General features: G+C 36.8%; 1 protein-coding gene and 1 pseudogene across 1 annotated transcript; both read left to right on the top strand.

The window, feature by feature from the left end:
* The first annotated feature begins 456 nt into the window (after window positions 1–456).
* LOC128215428 (opine dehydrogenase-like) lies at window positions 457–1,674 on the top strand. The gene has a single exon (XM_052922112.1). It carries the CDS (start codon window positions 457–459, stop codon window positions 1,672–1,674), a length of 1,218 nt encoding a protein of 405 aa, XP_052778072.1.
* Window positions 1,675–4,600: 2,926 nt separating this feature from the next.
* Window positions 4,601–24,365, top strand: LOC128215429 (uncharacterized; annotated as a pseudogene).

Here is a 24,365-nt window from a genome sequence, read left to right on the forward strand (position 1 = left end):
AATTAGCGCGAAAATAACGAGTGACATATGCTAAATGCTCGTGTAATACTGAGATAAGAGAAGTTACAAGTATTAATATATTCACATCGTTGCTTTCCATGTATGATTTAACCTACTTTATTCTTTCAAACACGATATCAACATCTTATCATTTCAGTTATTGCAAATGACTATGAAGCTAGAAAGATGTGATGTTTATAATCGAAGAAAGGTAAAATACGTCCAAAGGTGTTTTGGAGATATTAGAAAAATTTGGATCATAAACATTTGAAGAAAGAAGTTAGGTTTAAAGGTGTTTTGAATATAGGTTTTATTTATATCATGGACGAAATGTTTAAGGGAACACCAAAGAGTTACATCTAAACACTTTTAGCCGTTAGAAACGCTTAACCTAACGTCCATAGAGATCAGCCAGTTTTTCGCATACATATTTACATACATACTTAAGTAGTGGAAATGGAAGGATTAACCGTTACCATATGCGGTGGAGGAAATGGTGCGCATGCGTTTGCAGGGATCTCGTCATTGGTCGAGAATGCTCACGTGACAGTTCTTGATATATTCGAAGACGAGGCCGAGCGCTGGAATGCGACGTTGGTAAAGAATGGGTTCAGAGTCAAATACAGAAATGGAGAAGTCAGAGAACAGCGCCCTGGCGAGACGAAGTTTAGCGTTACACGTGATGTTGGTGTTATTTCAAGGTCGGATATGGTCTTTTCAGTCGTACCAGCATATGCACACGAGACGTACCTCAAACTAATTACACCTCACCTGAAGGAAACAGCAATAGTGATTGGAATGCCAGGACATGCTGGATTCGAATACCAATGTGGTTCTATCTTACGTGAAAATGGAAAGAGCAACACTATCGTTGCTTTGGAGACACTACCCTGGGCTTGCAGATATACGAAATATGGAGAGGAGGTGGATATAGTCGGAACAAAGGAAGAGGTTTACTGCTCGATGGTTAATCCGGAAGGGTCTACGACAAAAAAGGATTCGCTGATGACCCTCTTGCAGACTTTGATTGAACCAAAGCCAGTGGTGAAGCTTTGCGAGAATTATGTTAAGCTTACACTGATGGCAATATCGACAGTTCATCCTCCGATCATGTATGCCAGGTGGAAAGACTGGGACGGTGGACCGCTGGAGAGCCCGCCTCTGTTTTACCAAGGTGTTGACGAGACAGCTGCTAAATACCTGGATGGCGTCAACAATGAAGTTATAGCAACTGCTGAAAGGCTTTCACAGAAGTTTCCTCAGCACGATTTCTTGGGCATCCCATCAATGCAAGATTGGTTTATCCATCACTATGGAGACCAAATTGCTGACAAGTCAACATTAGTTTCTTGTCTGAAAACCAACAGCGGTTATGAGGGTCTTAAGCATCCAATGTTGAAGACAAAAGACGGGAAATACGTGCCTGATTTCGGATACAGATACATTGTCGAGGACATACCTTACGGACTTGTGGTATTAAAGCAGATAGCGGACATGGTTGGAGTGGATACACCGGTCATCAATGAAATCGTGGAGTGGGCGCAAGAAAAAATCGGAGTGATATTCATTCAAGATGGCCGCATGGTTGATGTGGAAAGAGAGCATGCGCGGATGCCGAAAGCTTATGGCATTGACAACATAGACATACTTGTGTCGTTTTTCAAATCGTCGTAACATTGTTATTTTTTTCACATGTATCTTTCTATTGTCTCGAATTGATACAGTCGCACGAATGGAGTGAGCTCCTGGTATTTCTATTGGTTAATATTAGGTATAAACTACTAATTATGAAAAGTTTGTTTGTATTTAGAATCATATATATTTTAATCAGAAAAAATAAGTATTTGACAATCTTAAGCATTTAATTCTATGGCAGGAGGGTGCACATGCCAGCGACATTACCGTGACATATTGAATGGTACGCGCGTATACAGTGACATGAGCCGGCTATCGATACGCAATGGTACATGTATTTGGAAGGCTGTCTCCCCTACAATATTTACTGGATTATACTGGTATGGAGACGTTACATGTTACTGCTTTGAAGTCTGTAACTGATTAATGCTAGAGGATTTTGTGTGTATTTAGTAAGGGTAAACTTTGGTATGCTCGACTGAAAAAGGGTTGGGCCTAAAGTAGACCAATAAAGAAAAAACGGTGTTTATGGTAACGGTCTCAAAAATAAAAAAGGGTCGTGACATAGTTTGTATTTTTTTACAGAATTTCTTAAAAATATAAGGTTTGCAAAACATTTATTTAACTTTTTGACGGAACATAGCTAAATTACTCTTACCGTCAAACTGTTAATTTCTGCGTAGCATAGCTAATACCTCCTAAGATGACCGTCTCTTGGGGTGTAGCAGCATACCTGCCCCTGCTGCTTCAGACCGACCATGCGGTAGTGACATGTCTGCCCTGGGATTAAATGGCGATGCCCATGAACCTCTATTGGCTACATAATATACATTTACCTGTGTCTCTGGTAGTACTGGGACAGAAATGCGTTGGCCTGCTCCATATTTTCACGCAGGCGCTCATCATCCGAAGATTATTCACCTTCATCGTCCTCACATCCAGGATCGCTTGCCGTGTATATCGTCCTGCTGCGGACTGGCGAGAAAACAGGAGGCAACTTCGACCGCAGCCTTCAAAGGAACTGCTTTTAACTAGTGTTACCTGCCAAGCTTAACAAAACATTAACAGAGAAGTCAATCCTGACCAAATCTTTTGGCGAAAGGGGACTTCTCATTTAAGTTTTCAACAATTCCCGGATCAGGATTCCAAACCTTTCCTGGACAGCAACAATCGTTTGGACCAACTTCGCGCAATACCTAGATGTTTTTTCCAAAACATTCGGGATCGAAATCAATCCGGAGTACTGATGGGCTCCCAACACCATCAAGGACTAGCCACTCCACCTCCTCATCCTACTATTTGCTTGCCATATAACCTGAAATGGAAAACAACAAATGACAAGATAATTAATTTTTAACAAAATAATTTATCAATTATTTACAAATAATCTATAAATCCGCACCCAAATGCAAATGCGTTGGCACCGGACCAGCACCCGCGCGAAATTTTTCCCTTCGCGCATGCACAAATACCAACAGGATAAAACAAAGGTTTACAAACTCATATTTAGTTATTTTACACTCAAATATTGCATAATACGTACCCGTTAAACCGTATTTGAGACCTACCAAACGGTCAACACTCGAAGCTCGCATGCACAAAGCCAAATGCGGCCGAAAAATCAATAAATGAGCAAAACAGTTTCTTTTTTCTGGGCTCTAAATTTACTTATAAGGAAATGCAATGTAAGGATATGATCGCAGGTTTTATAGTTTGCGCGAAATCCGGCTTGGTTCACGTTTGACAAATTATTATCATAGAGGAATGTGTTGATGCGTTTATTAAGAATATACGTCAATAAAAAAGCCACATATAAGACAGTATCCGTGATTATGCTCTATTCTAGTAGTTTCAATGCTTAAGGAGTGCTAGGATAGCCTTAGTTTTGTAAATGCAATGCGGAAAGTTTCCGGAGGATTATCCAAATATAATGATAACACAAATGCATTTTCACACTCTTTGTACAAATACTAAACAGGACTTATCTGTAATGAGTTAAACCATACTTGCTTGAAATGATCTAACAGCCTTTTCTGAGTAGGACATGCGAAAATTTCAAGTTTATATTAATTGGATTATTCCAGATATCTGAGATACCTGCATTGTCTTATAAATCCTTAACATTAGATGCACAATTACTTTTTCCTTGAGAAATATAAACAAAATTAAATAATCCTAAAATATGTATTAATATACAATGAGTACCTTCCTAGCTCGCTACACACAGCTGGTGTAGATGTTGATGTTTAGACATATAACAATGCTTTCAAGAATTTTAAGTGAATATGTCCTATTTCCTTTTTTTACTTAATCCCCACATCTCACATCCGTAATCTAGACTTGAAACACAAAAGGCATCAAACAACCGTACTTGGCCTAAAACCAAAAGCTTTTACATTTACTAACAATGTGTTTATCGCCTTTAATCCTTTACCAGCTAGAGTACTTTGATCGAGTACAAAATTTCCAGTGTATTTAAATACAGTACCAAAGAGATTAAAATCATCTACAATTTATAGGGTTTTATCACCGTATGACCATTTCTCATTCGTATAAAAAATCAAGACTATTTTGCAAGTTCTCGATATTTTCCCCAAACATGACCATGTCATCAGCGAACAACATTAAAATCAATGATATATCATAGTTTTTTATTCCGCTATAAAAAACACTATCCATAAAAAAAAAACATTTCTCAATATTCAAAAAACATGGAAAAAGTAAAGGCGACATAACTTCGCCGTGTTCTAAACCAATAGAACATTAAAATAAATCTGAATAAGAAATGCAGCATCTAAGACGAACCTTGTCCTTTTCGTACATATTTTTAATTATGCGCAAAACTTTTCCACGAATACCTAAAGTGTACAATTTTAGCCATAACCCATTTCAATACATACTATCAAAATGCACATGCTTATCGCTTGTTTTCCTTTGAGAATTTATTAATAATGATGTTGAAACTATGGTCACTCTTGAAGATCAGTTCAGAGAAGCACGTGCCGTGAGTATTAGGTCATTATGTTTCTCTACCAGTGGTAAGCCACGCACATTTGATCAAAGCTTACAGGGCAACAACGTTCAAAATAAAGGAAGCGAACGACCATACAGATAAACCCAAGGTAAAGAATGATTTGTTTCAGAGGAAAGAGAGACATACCACTAACCGTGCTTGTCCGGGTAGAAAGCAAGAAAGAAATGCAGCAGCGGAACAAGAAGGAGGACACAAGGGACAAATACCGCAACAGGTGAACCTTGCTAACAATAATCATAAAGACAATTCACAGAAGGGTGCAGGTGCAAATGTTTGTGCGGCTTTTGTTACATGCACGGCGGTGAGCAGTTATTCAAATGCCGATTTGGATACAAATGTTTGTGCTTCGACATCAGGTAAAATCTGCGGCAGAAAATGTGAGGTTTAAAGGATTGAAGGTATTGAGTGCAGTGGACAGTAACGCTGGTCCAGACGAGATCATGAGGGATCAACAGAGTAATGACAGACTTACAAAGGTCAGAGATTTTGTGGTCGAAGATAGAAGTACAGGGAAAGCTAAATTCATCATGCACAAAAAGATTGATTTAACGTGAATTTAGTTCACCGACAGTTGATAACGGTAAGAAGTTTCTACAACTAGTAGCTCCAGCAAAACACCGTTCTAAAGTTATGGAACTTGCACATTAATCTATAATGTCAGGACACTTTGCTGTGAAGAGGACAATGACGAAGGTGTTGCCTGAGTTTCATTGGCCTGGTGTTCAAGCCGATGTGAAAAGGCATCTCCAATCATGTAATACATGTCAACGATCCATTCTAAAGGGTAAAGTTAAGAGAGCATCCTTCGGTAAGATGCCCCTAATTGAAGTTCCATTTCAGCGTGTTGCTGTAGATTTAATTGGACCTATGGAACCCAGATCGGCAAAGGGAAATAGGTATATCTTTACACCTATGGATTATGCAACTAGATATCCAGAATCCGTAGCGCTGCCGTCAATATAAATGGAGAGAGTTGCTGAAGCGTTGGTGGAGATGTTTTGTAGGTTAGGTGTGTCACGAGAGTTATTTACATACTTAGGTTCACAGTTTAAATCTGAGGTTATAAAGGAGGTAAGTAGGCTTTTCTCCATTAAGCAACTTACTACCACTCCCTACCATCTGTAACGGTCTGGTTGAGCAGTTCAACGGCAGCATAAAGCTGATGTTAAAGAGACTTTGTATAGAAGGACCAAAGGATTGACAGATATTGAGGGCCGGTTTTGTTTGTTTTTAGGGATGCACCCCAAGAAAGTTTAAGCTTTACGTCATTCGAGATGATATATATGGACGTTCAGTTAGGGGTCCCAAGAGAATTCGAAGAGAGTTTTTGACCAAAGACATTGTTGACCAATAGGTAAAGCCAGTTTACCATGATGTGGTTGATTTAAAAGAAAGACTTGAGTATAGTTAATAAATCCCTAATTCCAACCTTCAGAAGGCGAATAGTCGGTATGCGACCATCTACAATCGCACGGCCAGGGTGAAACAGTTGAAGATGAGGTGAGAAGGTGAGAAGGTTTTAGTTTTTTTTGCCCACAAAGTCCAATAAGCTTTTGTTACAGTGGCGAGGGTCACACGCAGTGATTGACAGAGTGGGTGATTTGGGACTACAAGACACAGGTTGGTAACAAGGTAAAAACCTTTCATGCAAATATGCTGAAATTGCATGTGGAGCGCGATCCATCTCGAAACAACTGTGTGCTGGGAATCGTAAGCTCCGCAGTGATTGATGTTGAGTGTGAGAGTGGAGTTAGTCATGAAGGGGGCGGAATTGTTGAACAACCTACGTCTTTAAATGAGGCAGAAAGAGAATGTCATATCAGTGAACAATTATCAACGGAAGAGGTTAGCAGTTTATCGCAGATGCTGTCTGAATTCCGAGACGTTTTGTGAACAAAGCCGGGATAAACTACCCTTGGTAAGCATGATATTAAGTTGACTACGGATACTCCAATACGACCAAAGCAATACCCAGTCCCCTTTACGTTGAAGCAAACAGTTGTAGAAGAGGTAAAGAGTATGATTGATCTTAGAGTTATCGAACTATCCGACAGTGAGTACTGTAGTAATTATGTGATTATGGTATCTGTGTGGTCGTCGGTTATGCCAGTTTCTATGGATGTTAACATCGATTGACGTCGGAGGACGTGTACTGCGGAGCCCGTGACGCTGTGTGATAGTCTGTGTGGTCGGGTGGGCTTCCGTGAGCATCGACATTCGTGTGACATCGGAGTATGGGAATAGGGGACTCTGTGTGATCGTCGTTGGATTGTTTGTTGACGTCGGAGTGTTAGTGATCCTTGTGAAAATTCAGGCCAATGTCGGCATTATATGCTGCTTGTTAACTATACCAGGATTTATCATATTAAGTACTAAAGAACTGACTAAAATCATATCTCTTCACTGAAAAACAATTTATTACAAAAGGAAGTATACTTATTGTTTTCGAATGACTGAAGCATTTCATTTCTTTTGTATTTTTATGACGTATGAAAATTATTGTATGATATAATATTTTAACAATAATTTCATTATTGTTTGGGTTGTTTGTGTTCCTTTACAATTAATTGGACTGCCCCCGTTCTGCGCTATTACTGACCTTTGGTACTATGTTTACTATATTTCCTCTCCATGTATAATTTACTTTTATAAAATAATGGATCCGAAATATTAACAATAATATCGGTATGTTTACTTTTACATGTATTTTTAGCATTCATACTGGCTAACATATTCCTGATTCATACTGGCTAACATATTAATTATTATCAGGAAGTGTTAAACTCAGGTAATATTGTAATTATATTTCGCCTTTATTCGGCATTCAAATATTTTTCCTTTATGCAGTTGTGTGGGTATATGAAACACAAAGGTGCATGATCAGCCCATTCATTGAATGTACAAACCAGTTTCCATTACCATTTATTTCAATAGTGCGTTCAGGTTCTTACGTAATTTAGGTACTTAAACCAAAAGTACAAACGATGAAAATAATTGTCATCGAAGCAATAATTAAAAAATGCAAACATTTAAATTGACATCATTCATGTAAAAAACGTAATACGCATGACCTAATAAGGGTATTATATATCTAAAATATTTTGGAATTTCATTGAGTTACATCTTCGTTTGCAAGGTCGGCCGGCAATTTATTCTATAAATAGAATCAGTTTTACAAGTTGACACTTGTATTGCACATGTGGATTAGTTGCAGTAATTACGGTATGTTTTGTTTATGATTCATTGTATAATTTTCATATCTTCTCTATTAGAAGAAAATAAGAATAAAAATGATATAATAATAACGAGTTAATAGGTATTTCTCGACCTGATTATGATAGGACATTTGGAGTTAGATTGTAAGGCCAGAAGAGCTTATGCGATGGTAATGTGCGTCCGTGCGTCTGTAAACAATTTCTTGTGAACCCGATACAGTGTTCAGCAGTTTTGATTGTATCCCGATGAAACTTGTACAGTAGTTAGATATCCATTAATGCTCGGTTCCTTTCGAAAACCAGCTAGATCCACCCATGCATGCCTAGATTGTGGGCCTTGAAAGTATAAAAAAATCAGTGCGTCTGTAAACAATTGCATTTGGACACGATACAGTGTTCAGTTTTGATTGTATCTCGATGAAACTTGTACAGTATTTAGAAATCGATTAGGGCTTGTTTCCTTTCGAAAACCAGCCAGATATGCCCATGCATGCCTAGATTATGGGTCTTGAACATATAAAAAGTATATGCGTCTGTAAACAATTGCTTGTGAACATGATACAGTCTTCAGTTTTGATTTTATCTCGATGAAATTTGTACAGTATTTAGATATCCATTAAAGCTCGGTTCCTTTTGAAAACCATTTTTAGATAAGTCTATTTTTAGCCAAGACTACATGAGCGAATTCTACATGTTTACATGTAAAGTCACAATTGCTTGTAAATGTTTGTTCAAATTATGCCCCTGGGATCATAAATGGCCACGCCCAGGGTTCACAGGTTTGGATACGTAGATTGGAAAATGTTAAAAACCTTTTTGTCTGAAACAGCTATGCAGATCCTTGCTATTTTGAACAAGGCTTGTCACTACCATGGTTGTTAAATTTATGCCTCTTGGGTCAAAACTGGCACTTCCCCGGGGGTCACAAGTTTCCTAGAAATCTTCTTGGTTCAAACCACAAGACCCATACCTTTGACATTTACTTGCATAGCCTTTGGTTCCACGGTGTATTATTATATCTGCCTCAATGTTCAGTACATGTGTACTCATTCTTAATGTTATAAAGGCTGTGTGATTTTTGTTTGTTTTTAATCTCATCCGAGAATTCCTCAAAGTTTAACCCGTATTTATAAAAGCAATAAGATTCAAGTTCAGCTGAATCTTTCTGTTTATATTTAGTGGCATTAATCCTACTTCTCCGTACAGAGCTTCTAAGTTTGTTGACTTTCTATATTTCTATATACAAGAAAAGAAGTATTAGTGAAGTAAGTAATTTTGGAGGAGTAACCTTACAAAATTATCATTGTCACCAAGTGCTTTAGGAAAATATTATATTAATACTCGCCTCACAGAATGGACTGAGAATTAGTATGTGTACGTCGAAGCTTAAGCAGGTTTTAATCGGAGAGTTACGAATTATTTACCCCTGCGCAAATATTTACACTTACGGAACTTAAGAAAAACGCACATACGCAATTCGTAATCTTTATGTTAAGTTGAAAACTTGGAAACTTACGAAATACATAGGAACTGTTCGTAAAACGGGGCTGTGATGTCAGCTGTTAAGGATGTTTTATTTGAGCGGTTCGTTATGAACCTCCCTAAAGGTTCAATCGCTATGACTTTATTAAAGTCAGTCATAGTTTAGCTAAATGAGCTAGTTCCCATAAAACTAAACAAAAACAGACAAACAGATGTATATCTTTTATGATATGATATTTGCAATTAGAAACATTTACAAAAGCAGATGAAAACATGAGATGTATAAAAACCACTTGTTCGATGCGTGAATTGTATTAAACAAGATTCCAACTAAACAGGAAAATATCTATAATCGCAAAGAATCGTACAAGAATGGCAGAACTTACATAGAAACAATGGTCATATACACAAGAATAGCCAAGATGAACAGTGGCGCTAGTGGCGACATCCGGTTGGAGGACGTGGAGACAATGGATCTGGGAGCCGTCTACGACTTCCTTGAGGCCCGACAGGTGCCGTATTCCGACGTGGTGGATCTGGAGGAGATGCGCGAACTTGTCCGCCGGAACCTACAACAGGCGGTCCGTGAGCCGTCCGACGCCGACTCCAGCTCAGACAATTGCTCGGTAGGTGCGATTGTAGTAACGATATGTTTTACCTGGTATATAAATACGTACCAAATACTTCAAGGAGTTCGAAAAGATAATTATAATTATATTATATTTTGATTCTTTGATTCGTAGTAAGAAAATAAGAAAGAAAAATAACGGTTTACGTTTTAGCAAAAGGAATACTGAAAAAAACGGTAAAACAACGGATCTGGTAGCCTTCAGAATGTATGGTGACTATAAAACATAAAACATAATTACATAAAACAGCTTATCGGAATTAATATCATGATCCGTGCGTTTATTGGGTTGGGATCCCTGTATTCGGCTTTATATTCTATGAAAATATGAACGTATGTTATTAAAATCATTTTTTGATCTAGTGTTTATCCAAAATACTAGGCCGCCAGATCTTCAGTTTTACCACCTAGCTTCACTTACATACTCCAGAAGATATGATTCAAAACCATGGGCAACAGAAATATCCCTACAACTATTTCATATTGATTTTATCGAGTATAAACGGATGGCTCTAAGTAAAATAATATATATCATGCATGTATAGAACCGTTGTCTGTCTGTTCTTAATCTCCGAGGAATTTATTATCAAAAAGTCATCTTTGGGAAAACACATTTTATTATTAAATATTTGTATAAAAACCTTTTTCAAGTATGATAGCATAACCATGACGCTGAACAGGGACACAGTGATGAAACAAGAGCTGGCGGAGATATACGACCGAGTGATTGCTTTTATCAAGACCGGCCTTAACGGTGATCTAAGAGACCTTATTGACGAGCTTTACGGAAAGAACTTTGCGGCCCGTCTGGAGGTGAACCAGAGGGAGCTGGTGGACGGGGATTGTCCCATTGTTGTAGCGGGTTTGTTTTGATATGGTTTTATATCATGTTTTGATGTCCATAGGCAGCTGTCCTTTACAGAGTATTGTTGTTGTTTTTTCCAAAAGCGGAATTATTTCAAGAAATAATTGTTCCAGTAGGATGTTCATTTTTGTAAAACAGGACTCCGCCTTTAATGGGTTATTATAAAGCTTTTTTGTCAGAGAAATGTCATATGAAATGCTGTTTAATATTTATAAAATGCGTTGCTAATTACGTCATTGTTTATTAGTGATGTGAAAAGGATATCTTCCAGGTTAGACAAGCGCCGGTAAGAGCAGCCTATTGAACTTGCTGTTGGGGATGGACATCCTGCAATACTCCCTTCTTTCCTCCACCTCCACCATCTGCCTCCTCCGTAACATCCGCAGCACGGATCGCCGCCGCTTCGTTGTCTACCCGAAAAGTGGCGGCCCGGGGGAGTGTCACAATGTTGAGGAAGGCCGCGAGAAGGAAGCTCTGGAGAGACTGACGCGCGCTGTCAGCGAGGACCGGAATTCGCCCGGTGATAACTGGTCCCATGTCGAGATATACTGGTCCATACCACTCTTAGGGGAAAATGTGAGTCTTTTAATATACAGTGGCATGACAAAAAGCGTTATTATAAAGTATACATTTTTCACTGTCCCTTGGCCAAATAATACTAGTGATTGAGTTTTAAGTTGTTCTATGGCACGTCCACTGTTCTCTGTATAAAAATGAGTTATGCGATCCATTAGAAAGAAATATTGTGTAGGAGATCACATCTTTTGACAACAGGGTGCCAGTGAATATATTTCACTGTATATGATTTTATATCTGATGAGTACAAGTAATTATAGTTGATAGTTTATTTCAAATGCATAGAGGCCATAGGCCCATGAGCATTCAAGAATTATGCATATATGCACGTATCATGACAATTCATAGATCAGTGGTCAAATACAATGCAATAGTTTTACAATAAAGAACACTGTATTATTCTAAAACACAATCTATCATATATATCTATATAAATATAAACTTATTAGATATGTCAAATATAAACAAACGTATTTCTTAATTTAAAAACTTTATGTACATATACCGATAATTTTCTACATGTAGCTTTCCTTTCACTGGCAATAAGTTGAATATATTTCGGTACATTTGGTCTTTTCCAATAATATTTAATGAAGTAGAATTTTCTTAAATCATTATATAATGTACATTCTAACAAGAAATGAAACTCATCTTCGAGAATATTAAAAAATTCAAATTTTTGTTCATTTACAAGTATAAATTCATGTTTCTGCCATCTACCGGACTCGATTTCCAGTCTATGTGATGAAAGTCGTAAAAGCTTTCCGAACATTTACAATATTAACATCACACAAGTAGATTGTAACTTAAAATCTGCAAACGGCACATATGTTTTTGCTCTGGATGAGTTATTAATTTCTGCAAACCAGTTATGCATATAAACACATTGCAGTCTCTGCTTTAATTCATATATAAATATATCAACGTCACAAACAGTTTGAAATAACCAAACTTCATTAAATCCTTATGTTTGTTAAATATCTCTTACCCTCTTTGCCCATGATTTACAACTAGGTCTCTACACAATATTTTATAAACTGACAAATGCATCACAATGCAAAATTTTTAACCATTACTTTATAACGCTTACAGCTCTTTTAGTAACTAATGGTGTTCTTCCAAGTTCTCCATATATTGTTTTGTGTTTGGGTTCTTACACGCAAAATCCATTAAATGAACTTGTTCTATATTAACACTATCGTTTAACCCCCAGAACTCACAGCCATAATTTAACACTGGGTATGTAAGTTTATCAAATAATGACAAATAGAGGTTTATTGATATACCAGGAAACTTAATAAGATCTTAATTAATCTTACATACAGCCTTCATAGCTTGTCCTGACAAGGTTTCAAAAGTTGTACTGAATGAACCACCCGGTGTTAATACAAGCCTAGATAAATAAACTAGTTTACAATCTCTAGCTCTTGTCCTTGCCCGGACCTTGGTACCTAATTTGAATATTTCTTCTAACATTGTCCCCTTTTTAAATATCGTCACCTTTGTTTTATTTGCATTAAGACTAAGTTTTCACATGTAACAATAATCTTCTAGCAGTACTAATCCATTCTGTAACCCACTTTCAGATACTGGTAAAATAACAATATCATCTGCATTTAGCAACATGAACAATTTTAACATATCTAAATCAAACCCTTCAAAACATTGAAGCATAAAGTGTTCTTCTATATCATATACATACATACAAAAAAGATGATAATGATTCACCTTGCCGAACACCGAGCACACAAGGAAAGTCATCACTTAATTCGTTATGTATCTGACCCTTGATCTTACTTTTTCATATATTGACTTACTTATATCTAATAGTTTTCCTCTAACACCAGCCTTTATGAGTTTAAACCACATGTTATCCCTCATTATGTAATCAAACGACTTGGTAAATTCAATAAAGGCTGCAATTAATTATCTCTTGTTGTTTAACAAATGCTCTATGATACCATGTAACACAAATATATTGTCTACAGTTCCCATTTGCTTTCTAAAGCCTGATTGTGTCTCTATATATATGACAAAAACTGTTCAGACTCAATACCATATTTCAAAAATTCATTTAGCACTAAGTCCGGTCAAGCTGACTACCTCAATTCAGCTTCTTTCAAGCCTTAAAAATCCCCTCACATCAAAATGGTATGTTTAGCTCATCAAACATTTTCAGCATTTCACCATCTAAATACCTTTCATTAAAATATTTATACACATTTTCATCAGGTCATTATATAATAGCTTAAAAATATGCTAAAATATCATTGGCTGCTGACAACTTTGAAGAGAATTGCTTACTAACCTTTCCTTTTAACAATATCCAATAGGCCTTAGCATTTGACAACTTTGCACATTTTAACTTTTTTTGTCTGGCTACTATCATATATATTTTTTTCCTTTCTGACAGTATTTTTGTAATTGCTGCTAGCTTCGACCATGGCTATTCTATTTCCTGTATTTGGAACATTTCTATAGATATTCAAATATCTATAAAAAAAGTTGTTGTTTTCTTTTCTTAACATTCAACATCCATCAAAGAAACATGTATTAACATTTTGACTTGATACTGTATTCAAACTTCTAACCTCTTTTTTGAATAAAGGTACACAAATATCATCAATAATTTTACATAAATCTGAGAGACGATTGTCAACATCACAAGTATACAGCTGAATGTGTATTTTCACAAACGGTTAAAAGCATCTGTGTCACATTATCACTAGTTAAAATATTGACAAACAATTCTTTTTTCTCTGATTTCCATTCATACTTAAAATAATTGTTAACTACGTCTTCTTCACAAGCTATGTTACCAATACTATGAAAACAAGATTGTAGAACAAAGTTAACCACACAATGATCTGAAAAAAATATTTGGTTCTTTAACATAATTTTTTTTAACAATATTAAAATTATCACTTCTACACATAACAAAATAAGCACCACTACTGCCTTGTGAATTAATACATGCAAATTTTCCTAATTCCTTGTCTAAATCTGTCCTTCTATTTTATATTCTCAATCCAGTGTGTTTTACAAAAATCAAGCAAACATCTTTCATGCTTACTAACAACTTTGTTCTGTTTTTTTCTAGTTAAAATATCACCCGGTACATAATCATCCGGCGTAGGTCCATCCGGTGCAGATATTCATCCTCGACAAAGTCTGGTCTGTCGCTAGCCCTCCCATTGAAGTCCCCAAAAATAAAGAAAACACAGTGTTAAAATCAATTCCAATATTATGCATGTCGATTGTAATAAAATCAAATACATTTAAGTCTGACATTAAAAAACTCCCTCCTGCTGCCCTTTGGAACATTGTAAGATAAATACAGAAACACATACCCATCTGATTGGAACAAAGCTCTACTTAGTTTTAACAATAATATACTGTCACCTGTGGTTTTAAAAAGTTCAATTTTATTTTTCAATTAATCATGTACATAAATAATTACCCCACCAATACAGCTATCGCACCTTATGTTTACTTTGCCTGTTCACCTAGTAAGAAAGAAAATTCTTTACCTATCATTTACATTTAATAAAGCAATCATTTCCTCTGAGTCTAATATGTCTAACAATTAAATCTTGTACATTAAGTAAACAAAATGTGATCCCACAATTCTGCTCACTACTGGGCTATTCAGACACATCCGATTGAGGTAAGCTATTTTTAGCCGTCGTGTCTTGTTTCTCAATCCCACGCGCTGTAAGTCGCTGGGATCCCACTGTCGTAATTTTAACCTATTGGGAAACATCTCCACGATATTTGCGTGCAGTGCTGTTTTTCACCTGCTGTTTAGAGGCATTTATTACCGAACGGACTGTGTTTAAGTTTGAACGCCCTTGCCATAACATGTTCCGTGTCCACAAAATCCCGAAATCTCATAACCAGTCGTCGCTTCAGGTCTACACCTCTCCTTCCTCTTGGAACTGGCCCGATTCGATGTGCTCTGTCCTCCGTGTTAATATCTTGTTCGTTTTGCAAGAATGTGAAAGCTTACTGCTTGTCACTCATTTAAAATCTCTCAGTTTGTCCATATACAACAATGTTATTTCTCATGCTCCTGACTTTGCTATCTATTGATTTATATGTCAGTATTTTTGAAGCTTTCATCTGTGCACTACATATTTCTCTAGGTTATGTCCTTTTTTATCTAGATCTGTGTTCGCCTTCGTGATATCTTGAATTTCCTGTGTACATTTATACTGTTGATGTTCAACGTTTGTGACTTTCTCATAGTTTCTGTTCAATTGAGCGTATATCCAAATCAATTTATTATCGATATTCATAAGTGAGAACCTGTCTATGCTACCTTGCCCCCCCCCCCCCCCTTCTTTCGTTTTCGTGAGACGGTCTCGTAACCTCGATCGCCGCCTTTTTCCTTTGTTTGAATCGATTTTGCGTTTCGACTGAATAAATCTCATCATTGTTCGATTCACATTCATCGAAAATGTCACCAATGTCTTCCACCGAAACATTACCAGCCATGTCACCACAAATATTTTTCCAAAAAGTTTATTTAAAATTCTTATTTCCTAAAACAATTTTCCCACAACATTCTCAACCGCCTGACCGCTAACGAATATCAGAGTCAATGTTTTCAATCTTTATGATAAACGTGATAATTTGAATTTTGAAATAATTAATTACACTTCTTTATATGGAGATGTTCCTAGTTCACCTAGTTTTTATTGCACAGTTGATAAGATTTGCTAAAATATGTACAGATGTCAAATATCTTAACTCTCGCAGTAAACTTATGACGGAAAAACTTTTAAACAGGGTTTCAGGTATTATAAATTAGGGGAACTTTCTCAAATTTTGTTAATGGTCATTATAATCTTATATCAAAGTACAATAATAGTAGTCTTTAATCGCTGATTGCTAAAAGTATTGCTCATCCCGATTTTTATGGTGATGGTATAAAGAAAATTCGTATAATTAAAACGTTTCCAGCAGGTGGTTGGGTAGATAGACTCAATGAATTACTTGGATTTTATTTAAACCGTGGATATAAAAGCAATACATTGAAGAGTACTTGCCTTCTAGTTTTTGAAGATGAATGCCTGAAACAAAATATGGGGTTTAATATAGCATACTTACATAATTAAGCTTTCAGTCCTTTGAGTTTATAAAAGATAATGCAAATTCATGTTATCTTTAAAACCTTCTTAGTCTGACTCGGAGTGTTTTGGCATGTGACGTCATTTTCTTCAAAGATTTTACATAGGGAAAGAAAAGATTAGCTTATATATGTCGCTTTTATTTTTAATTGTGTTCTCTTTATTTGTTCCAAGTTTTAGTACAGTGATGCTTTTTATAATAAAACTCTATGATCAAACAGTTTAAACGTTTCATTTTATAAGGCAGACTGTACGTGATGCTCATAGTTTCAAACAATGACTGCATCGTATTTTTGAAAAGTGTTTGCATTAGGTGCACTGAATAGTATTTCCTCGTCTGCAGATAGAGTTAGGATCACTTATCATTGAAGTACTTGGGGTTTACCTATAAGTTTATTATTATTTGTTTTATTATTTGTTTTATTATTAAGTTTACTCAAGTTAATGCATACTTTGATAAGATTTACCTTTGACGCTTTTTTTGTATATAGGATTGTTTGGAGTGAGTGAGTTTGTGCACGTTAACTAGTTTAAACCCCCAGTAAATTTATATTTACTGACCGTTCCAAGGGGGTACCTAACAATCCTTTATAAACGTCCGTAGATTTTTAATATATGAATTATATGAGTTTTTTGCTGTAGTTCCTTGTTTCTGGTTTGTGACTGTTTTTGTGTTTCATGTTTTTGGCGTTTACCCAGTGCAATTACACGGAGTTTATTTTTCCCCAAGTTAATGCATATTTTAATCAGATTCAACGTTTTTACTTTATTCGGGATTGTTGGGATAAGAGTGAGGTTGTGCACACAAATTTGCTTAAACACCTTGTAAATTTTCATTTTGATGACCGTTTCAAGGCGGTACAATCCTTGATAAACATACCTAGTTTTTTATATACAGTATGTATGCACTGTGCTATTTGTGAAGTTTTGTGCTATTTTTCCATGTTTCTTGTTTGTGATTGTTTGTTTTTGTGTTCTATGTCTTTGGCGTTTACCCAGGACTTTTAATTGTAGTTTTTCACATAAGTATTCATATGTGTTGACAACGGTGTAAAGTAAAAAAACATCTCCCAATACCCCGTTATCTCCATCAGACCCAAGTGACGATCGTGGACACCCCGGGAGTGGGAGAAAGCGGCGAGATGACCAGCCGCCTCTTCCGCTACCTACCAAACGCCATCGCGTTCATCTACGTTATCAACAGCGCAAATGCCGGTGGAATACAGGAAGATAAGGTACCATTTTAAACAAGTGTCATACAGAGAAGGTTAAGAGTCAAAAGGATCGTTCTCGTTCCGTTCATCTAATCTAACCTTTTCGCTGTCGCCTATCGATCCGCAACCCTCTGTATTCCCCATAGTTATTAACTATGTGGACACCCCAATCGGCATCTTCGTCGTTATCTGCGTCACCAACATCGCCACAACCTGTAGGATAATATAAATTACTGAAGTAAACATTGATTAAAACTATTATTGTGTACAACGAATGTATGTTCTACTTGCCGACTGTCTTACAATCTACTAGTAATTCTTTGACATCTCATGGCACTCGTGCTAATTAATGGGTATCTGCCTAAATGGACCAAACAGTCAACAGCCTGCCTTAAATCGCAGACTAATTACCTTTGCAAAGATTTAGGACAAAGCTAAGGCTACGATGTACCTTTTTCTCATTTTTAAGGTAGCGACCCATACATTGATAAAATGTGTAAGAATTGTTTAGAGAACTCACTTAAATTAACCAAAACCCCACAGCCTGCCTAAAATCGCAGACAAATGAAGTATGCCATGACATAGGGCAAGGCCAAGGCTACGCTATAGAATATGTGGCTTTGGTCCTCTTTCTCGTTTTAAGGCACCAATGCTTAACATTGATGAAATTACGTTAGAACGCGCCAACGTGTCTGCCTAAATGGATCTGAATCCCAAAACCTGCGTAAACCGCAGTCCGATGATCTATGCTCTAGCTTAGGGCAATGCCTAGGCTTCGATGTGTTATAAGTAGTTCTGGCCCCCCTTCTCGGTTAAGGTATTTTCTCTTTAGCAAGGATACACTTGCTAAAACAACCTTAAACTAGCAAATTTTATGTCTGAAACTCATCTAGCCTTCCGTAAATCATACGCAATTCATATAGGACTGTGATAAAAACGAATTGTATCATTTATAAATATGTTTTGTTAAAATTTCGGTTATTGCCCCGCGGTGTTGAGGTGATACGGTACAGCGGTGATAAGGTGCTGCGGTGCTAATTTTACGCACATTTGTGCCTGGCCAGATAAAAGCCAATCCTGCTAAAACAAATATGCAAGGAACGAAAATGGATAGTTTTTCATTGTTCGTTTGAAAAAGTATAATTCTATTTTGGATAGTCTGTGGTTGCTATTTTTATTATTAAAACAAACCATGCAGAACTTTTGTGCTTAGTTGAGATCAAACATGTTTGTAGTCAGTGTTTGTAGTTTTCGTCCGTGAACAGGTTAGGGACGCTAAGAAATATGACATGTCTGGGTTTGTGCAATGTTTGTGTGTAACAGGATGGGCATTCATATATATTTTCTTGAAGATACACTCTAACTTCCGAAGAAAGATGTACCACAGTTAATACAAATGTTTTGATTAACCGAAAAGGATCCATGCATATCGAAAACAATGATTCGTAGGAAGAAAACCGTGTATAATTTGACAGAAGGTGCAGAAAACACGGTATTTCTACCTTTAAATATGAGACTAAAGTTGATCACTGAAAATCTGTTAGGACCACCAGTCAATTAATAATTGAGCGTTATCAGCTATTAAATACACGGTTGCAATTGTGTATTCAGTTATAAATATTTTTCATAAATGCAGTATTCAGTCAGTAGCTCAAGGTTTATCATTGAAATTTATATTTGTTAAACATGTGTATGTATTGATTTTAAATACGAGTGTCACTAAAATTACCATATATTTATTGCAATTGCATACTTCTATATATGCAGTTGGTAGAGATCGTTCGAGAACAGCAGAGGGACGCTAAGAAAGGTGGCATGTCGGGATTCGACCCGGCTTGTACCTTGTTTGTTTGTAACAAGTGGGACATTGTCGAGGACAGGGAAGGGAGGCAACCGGGGACGGAGAAAAAGGTCTGGGAAGACACGCTGGATAAGTTGGGGAAATATTTCCCGAATTACAATCGGGACCACGTGTACAAGATGTACACTACACAGGCAAGTGTGATTGTACACTGCTAAAATAGTTATTTTGAATATACAATTAAGACTTCTGTTTAAGCGTGGCATTGGCCATAATGTTACCTTTTGATGCTTTTTAACACAAGCAAGATACCACGTGCACTGTGAACATAGCTATCACTAGAGCGCTTTAAATTGTCAAAGTAAACTTTTTTATGTCAATATCAAGGACACAATTAAATAAAATACACCGAAAAGCACCATTTCAGCTAAAATACTGTTAAAATGCAGACCAATATATCCCTATGATCAGAAATAAGTTATTATGGATGGGAATATGTCTAAGTATTAGCGCCAAAGTTGCGCCCGCTAACGCCAAACCCTGGATTTCCTCTTGAATATATTAAATGTTAGGTTATAATGTTATAGTGACATTCGGTTCAAGTCCCTTAAATGAGTGTAAGATTAACAAGAAACAATTTGACTAATTTTAAATTAGAATAAAATGATAACAATGGTTCATAATATAATGACAAGTTTATAGAAAAATGTGTAAGTCTCCGATTGTATCTTGCGTTCATAACTCCAAACATTCTCAACTGCTCTCCACCTTGTTTCCACTCGCTTCGTTCTTCTCTCCCAATTCGTATCCGACTACTGGCAAGATCTAATCCGAACACGTCACTATCAATACATTCTAGGCACGTTCCCACTTCGTTTCCTTATTCTCTCCAAATTCGTCTCCTTATTCTTTCCCAATTCGTCTCCTTATACTCTCTTAATTCGTCCCCGACACGTTCCACAGTCGTCTCCAACGCTCTCCACATTTGCCTCCAAACTGGGATTCCAGTTAACAAATAATATTCCTCTTACAATGCCACTTGAGCAATAAACACACTGGCTCCACGAGCCTCATTTACATTGGCTATTTTGGCACACTTCCTCCTAGAGCATCGAGTCAATACTTATGTGAATTACCCCAGAAACAAACCCAATAGCTAAAAGTTTCAACATAAACTCCGTTTACTGGCACAGGGTAAACGCCAAAGATATAGAACACAAAATCAAAAAATCACAATCAAGAAATATGGAACAACAGCACAAAACTCAACAAACAACACAGTGCATATATACTATATAAAAAAAACTAGATATGTTTATCAAGGATTGATAAGTACCGCTTTAGCTAAAATATTAATTATTGCTAGCCCCGCCATTAGAAACATTATATCAGCCAGGACTGGCGCTGGTGTGCGTCAAGAAGATAAAGGTTGATATGCTAATGCTCAGTGTATTTTTTTCAAAAATGTTTGAAATGAGTCAATACCTACAAAAAAAACAACAAATATTGACACAAATAACTTGCATTACGCTTCTATAAAAATGTTATCTTGTCAGCATTTCATTCATTTTTTTCTATTACTAAGAACATTTCCTTGGTAATCGTTCATATACCCACCTGGTATACGTGTATATTTTGTTCGCTTGAGTATTTTCTCAGCTCATTTCATAAAGCTGTACTTTAAAGTCGACGATTATGTTTAAAGGCCGTTTTTAAGGTCATGTGTAGCAAGGTCATTTAACTCTTTTTGTGCTCATTAACCTCTTTCAAACAATACCCAAAAATTATTGGGTCGCCTGGCATCTGAAATTCATTTGATTTTACATGTGATTACTAATCAAATATAGAGATAATATAGAATACATTATTCATAATATGACTATATTTTAGGCCCGGCAGTACAAAGCTAACAAATTGGGTCGGACGGAAAAATTGAAATATTTCATGGAGGGATTTGAGCAACTCGTGTCTTCCAGCCTGCTTGGAAAAATCACAAAACACTACAGGTTGTATCATTAACATAACCAGTATCAGAGGATTTTCAATTGTAATTATTGCGCTCAGGAAGAACAAAGTACAATGTAAAACATAAATTTAATTTGTCCGAAATAATAGGCTGATAAATTGGAAATGAAATTAACATAGATATAAAGCTGGTGTCACAAGCAGTCATAAATCCTCCATGTATTGATACACCACATCAGAAAGCATGATAAAGTGAGAACATAATACAATATCCAATACCCTTAAATAATAGTGGGAAGAAATAGGATTTACCATAAGAACAAAGATATAATTGATAACTTGTCCGACAAAAAATTAATGTGACACTCTTATTCCAAATCAATACATACACCTGTATAACAAACATCAGTTCTGACTGATAACCCGTTGACTACTTGCTAAATAATGCGGTTATAGAAAATATTAATTATTGTGGTCTACTATAGTATCATACGGTAGAAATACTGTGTTTTATGCTCAGTTCTTTCAAATTAAACTCGGTATCCTTTGTGATTTATACTGTCCGATACAGGTGAAATGTCCTTACAATAACCAATAATTTCATATTCAAGAAAATCACATATTTTATAATCATGATAATTCATTTAATCTGACCGTAAAAAGGAAATATTCCACCCTTGTATTTTTGTACACCTGGGTTAAACACAATATTATGACGTTTTCAAATGTCATCAAGTTCATGGTTTACCATACAATAATATCACCACAAACATTAGGTTCACAAGCAACGTTTACGTGAGAATCCATAGACGAACATGAGCTCTCAGTGATGAACGACGAAGAACTCGGGAATCGTAAAATCGCTAGAAGCAATGCGATATAACTGTTCACCAAATGTTATCCGGATATGACAGGATTATGACATAGTTCAATACATTCAGTTCTTGGTGTTTAATGAGACGCAAAGCTCTCTGGATGGTCGCTTAGTTCTCTTAGTTCCCGATCTTTCAAAATGCACGTCGCACAAACGTGCTTCACTGTGCTTAACTCCGAACCGCGCAGAGTGTAATGACGTCTTGGAGCACTTGGCCAGAGTTGAGTTTCCTTAATTTGAATGTCTGCCTATTTATTGACTGTACCGGTCTTATTTTCTGCCATTGATGAAAATCTTCTAACGAATCGCTGATCTCTGTTGGCTTTTTCATATCCGCCTTCCGGTAAAGGACATCAGGAGCTCGCAGATCATGCATTGTGCCGGGGCCTCTTGGGCCAAACTCTGGAAAGACCGACTTGCTGCTATCTGCTATGACGTGGTCATCAAGCTGACGTCGTGGCTTTTAAATTTCTTTACGAATTATTCGAGTCTCAGCCGACTGACGGCGCTGTTGAAGCCGCGCTCGCTCACGCAAAATTTCATCACGTATTTTCATCATCAGGAGAGGTTTCTTTGACGTCAGCTTATATAAATCTGATTTCATACGAACCACTTCATTTTCATGACCAACCAGCTGCTCTTAAATGCTCTTGAATGCTGCAGTACGCTTTGATACTTTTTCTTAGGGACTAGTGCCATTTTTGGCCGGATTTTAAACTAAAGAACAAAAGAGAAAGGCGCCAAAAACCAAAATGAATAAGGGCAGACAATTGAACCTTCGACAATGAGAAAGAGTTCCTACCCTGAATAATTACTAAATTCCCTCAAAATGTGTTAAATTTCTTTAATGGAATAACTACTTTTTAAATAAAGCTGTCACTAAAGGTTCAATTTGACATAAGCTGCGTGATCTTATCTCTTTATAAGGATATGATTGTAATCAAGCTGTGAATATGGACCTTGTACTGGTGTTTTTTTGATAGTCAAAGAATAGGTGCTACATTCTGAGATTCGAGCCAGAGTTATCTTGACTGAAGGACTGACACCTATTCCACTTCACCTCTTATATCTTAATAATTTACCCTTAAGGGGAGGTTTTTATATCATTTCTCAACATTGCATGACCTATAGATGGCTTGACAAGCTTCTGGAGCGCGTACAATCGTTTGTGGCGACCCGGATCAACCGCGCACGTGACTCGGATGAGGAGAAGCAGCATCTGTACGACACCGTCACCCAGCGACTTAACACACTGAGCACCGACGCCGGAAAGGTTGGTCAGAACCGGGGATATATATGCAGACGATAATTATATATACGACGAAAAATATTAACGATCTTCTTTCTTCTTTCTTTTTACCCGTTCACACTGGGTAGTTGTAACAATTCTGGCCTGTTCATTGTTAAACGCTTTTAAGAGAACTAAAAGCTGTTTGTAATTCCTCAATTTATATATACGCATCGAATCCAATCGTGCAATAATCGTGGAGAGAACGTAGTGTGGACGACAATAACCCAGCGACATCGTGAAGCAGTCTTTTAAGTATGTCTACCAGCGTAGTAGGGTCGTGTACATCGTGGTGTCAACGTAGTAGAAGCGGCACACGATCGGTAATTGTCGCGATGGAAACGTTGTACAAGCGCGAAAAACAACGTATCGGAAATGCGGTGGTCATGGATAAATCGTAGTACAAGCGTTGATCAGGCGATCCGCGGACGATACTCATCGATGTTTAAGGGTTTTGACGCCGCTCTCGCCCCGATTTGATAAATTATAAAGGTCGGGATGAGCGGCATGAGCGTGGTGAGATCGTAGCTCTGTGTGAACGGGTCATTAACGGCTGCTTCAGTTTATGGGACTTTAATTATTGGTTGGATTTTTTTATAGATCTATTTTTAAGTGTTGCGTATTGTTTGGCGGAAACATCGATTTTTCACTTATAG

This window comes from Mya arenaria, chromosome 13, assembly GCF_026914265.1.
Source record: "Mya arenaria isolate MELC-2E11 chromosome 13, ASM2691426v1".
Classification (NCBI taxonomy): Eukaryota; Metazoa; Mollusca; class Bivalvia; order Myida; family Myidae; genus Mya; species Mya arenaria.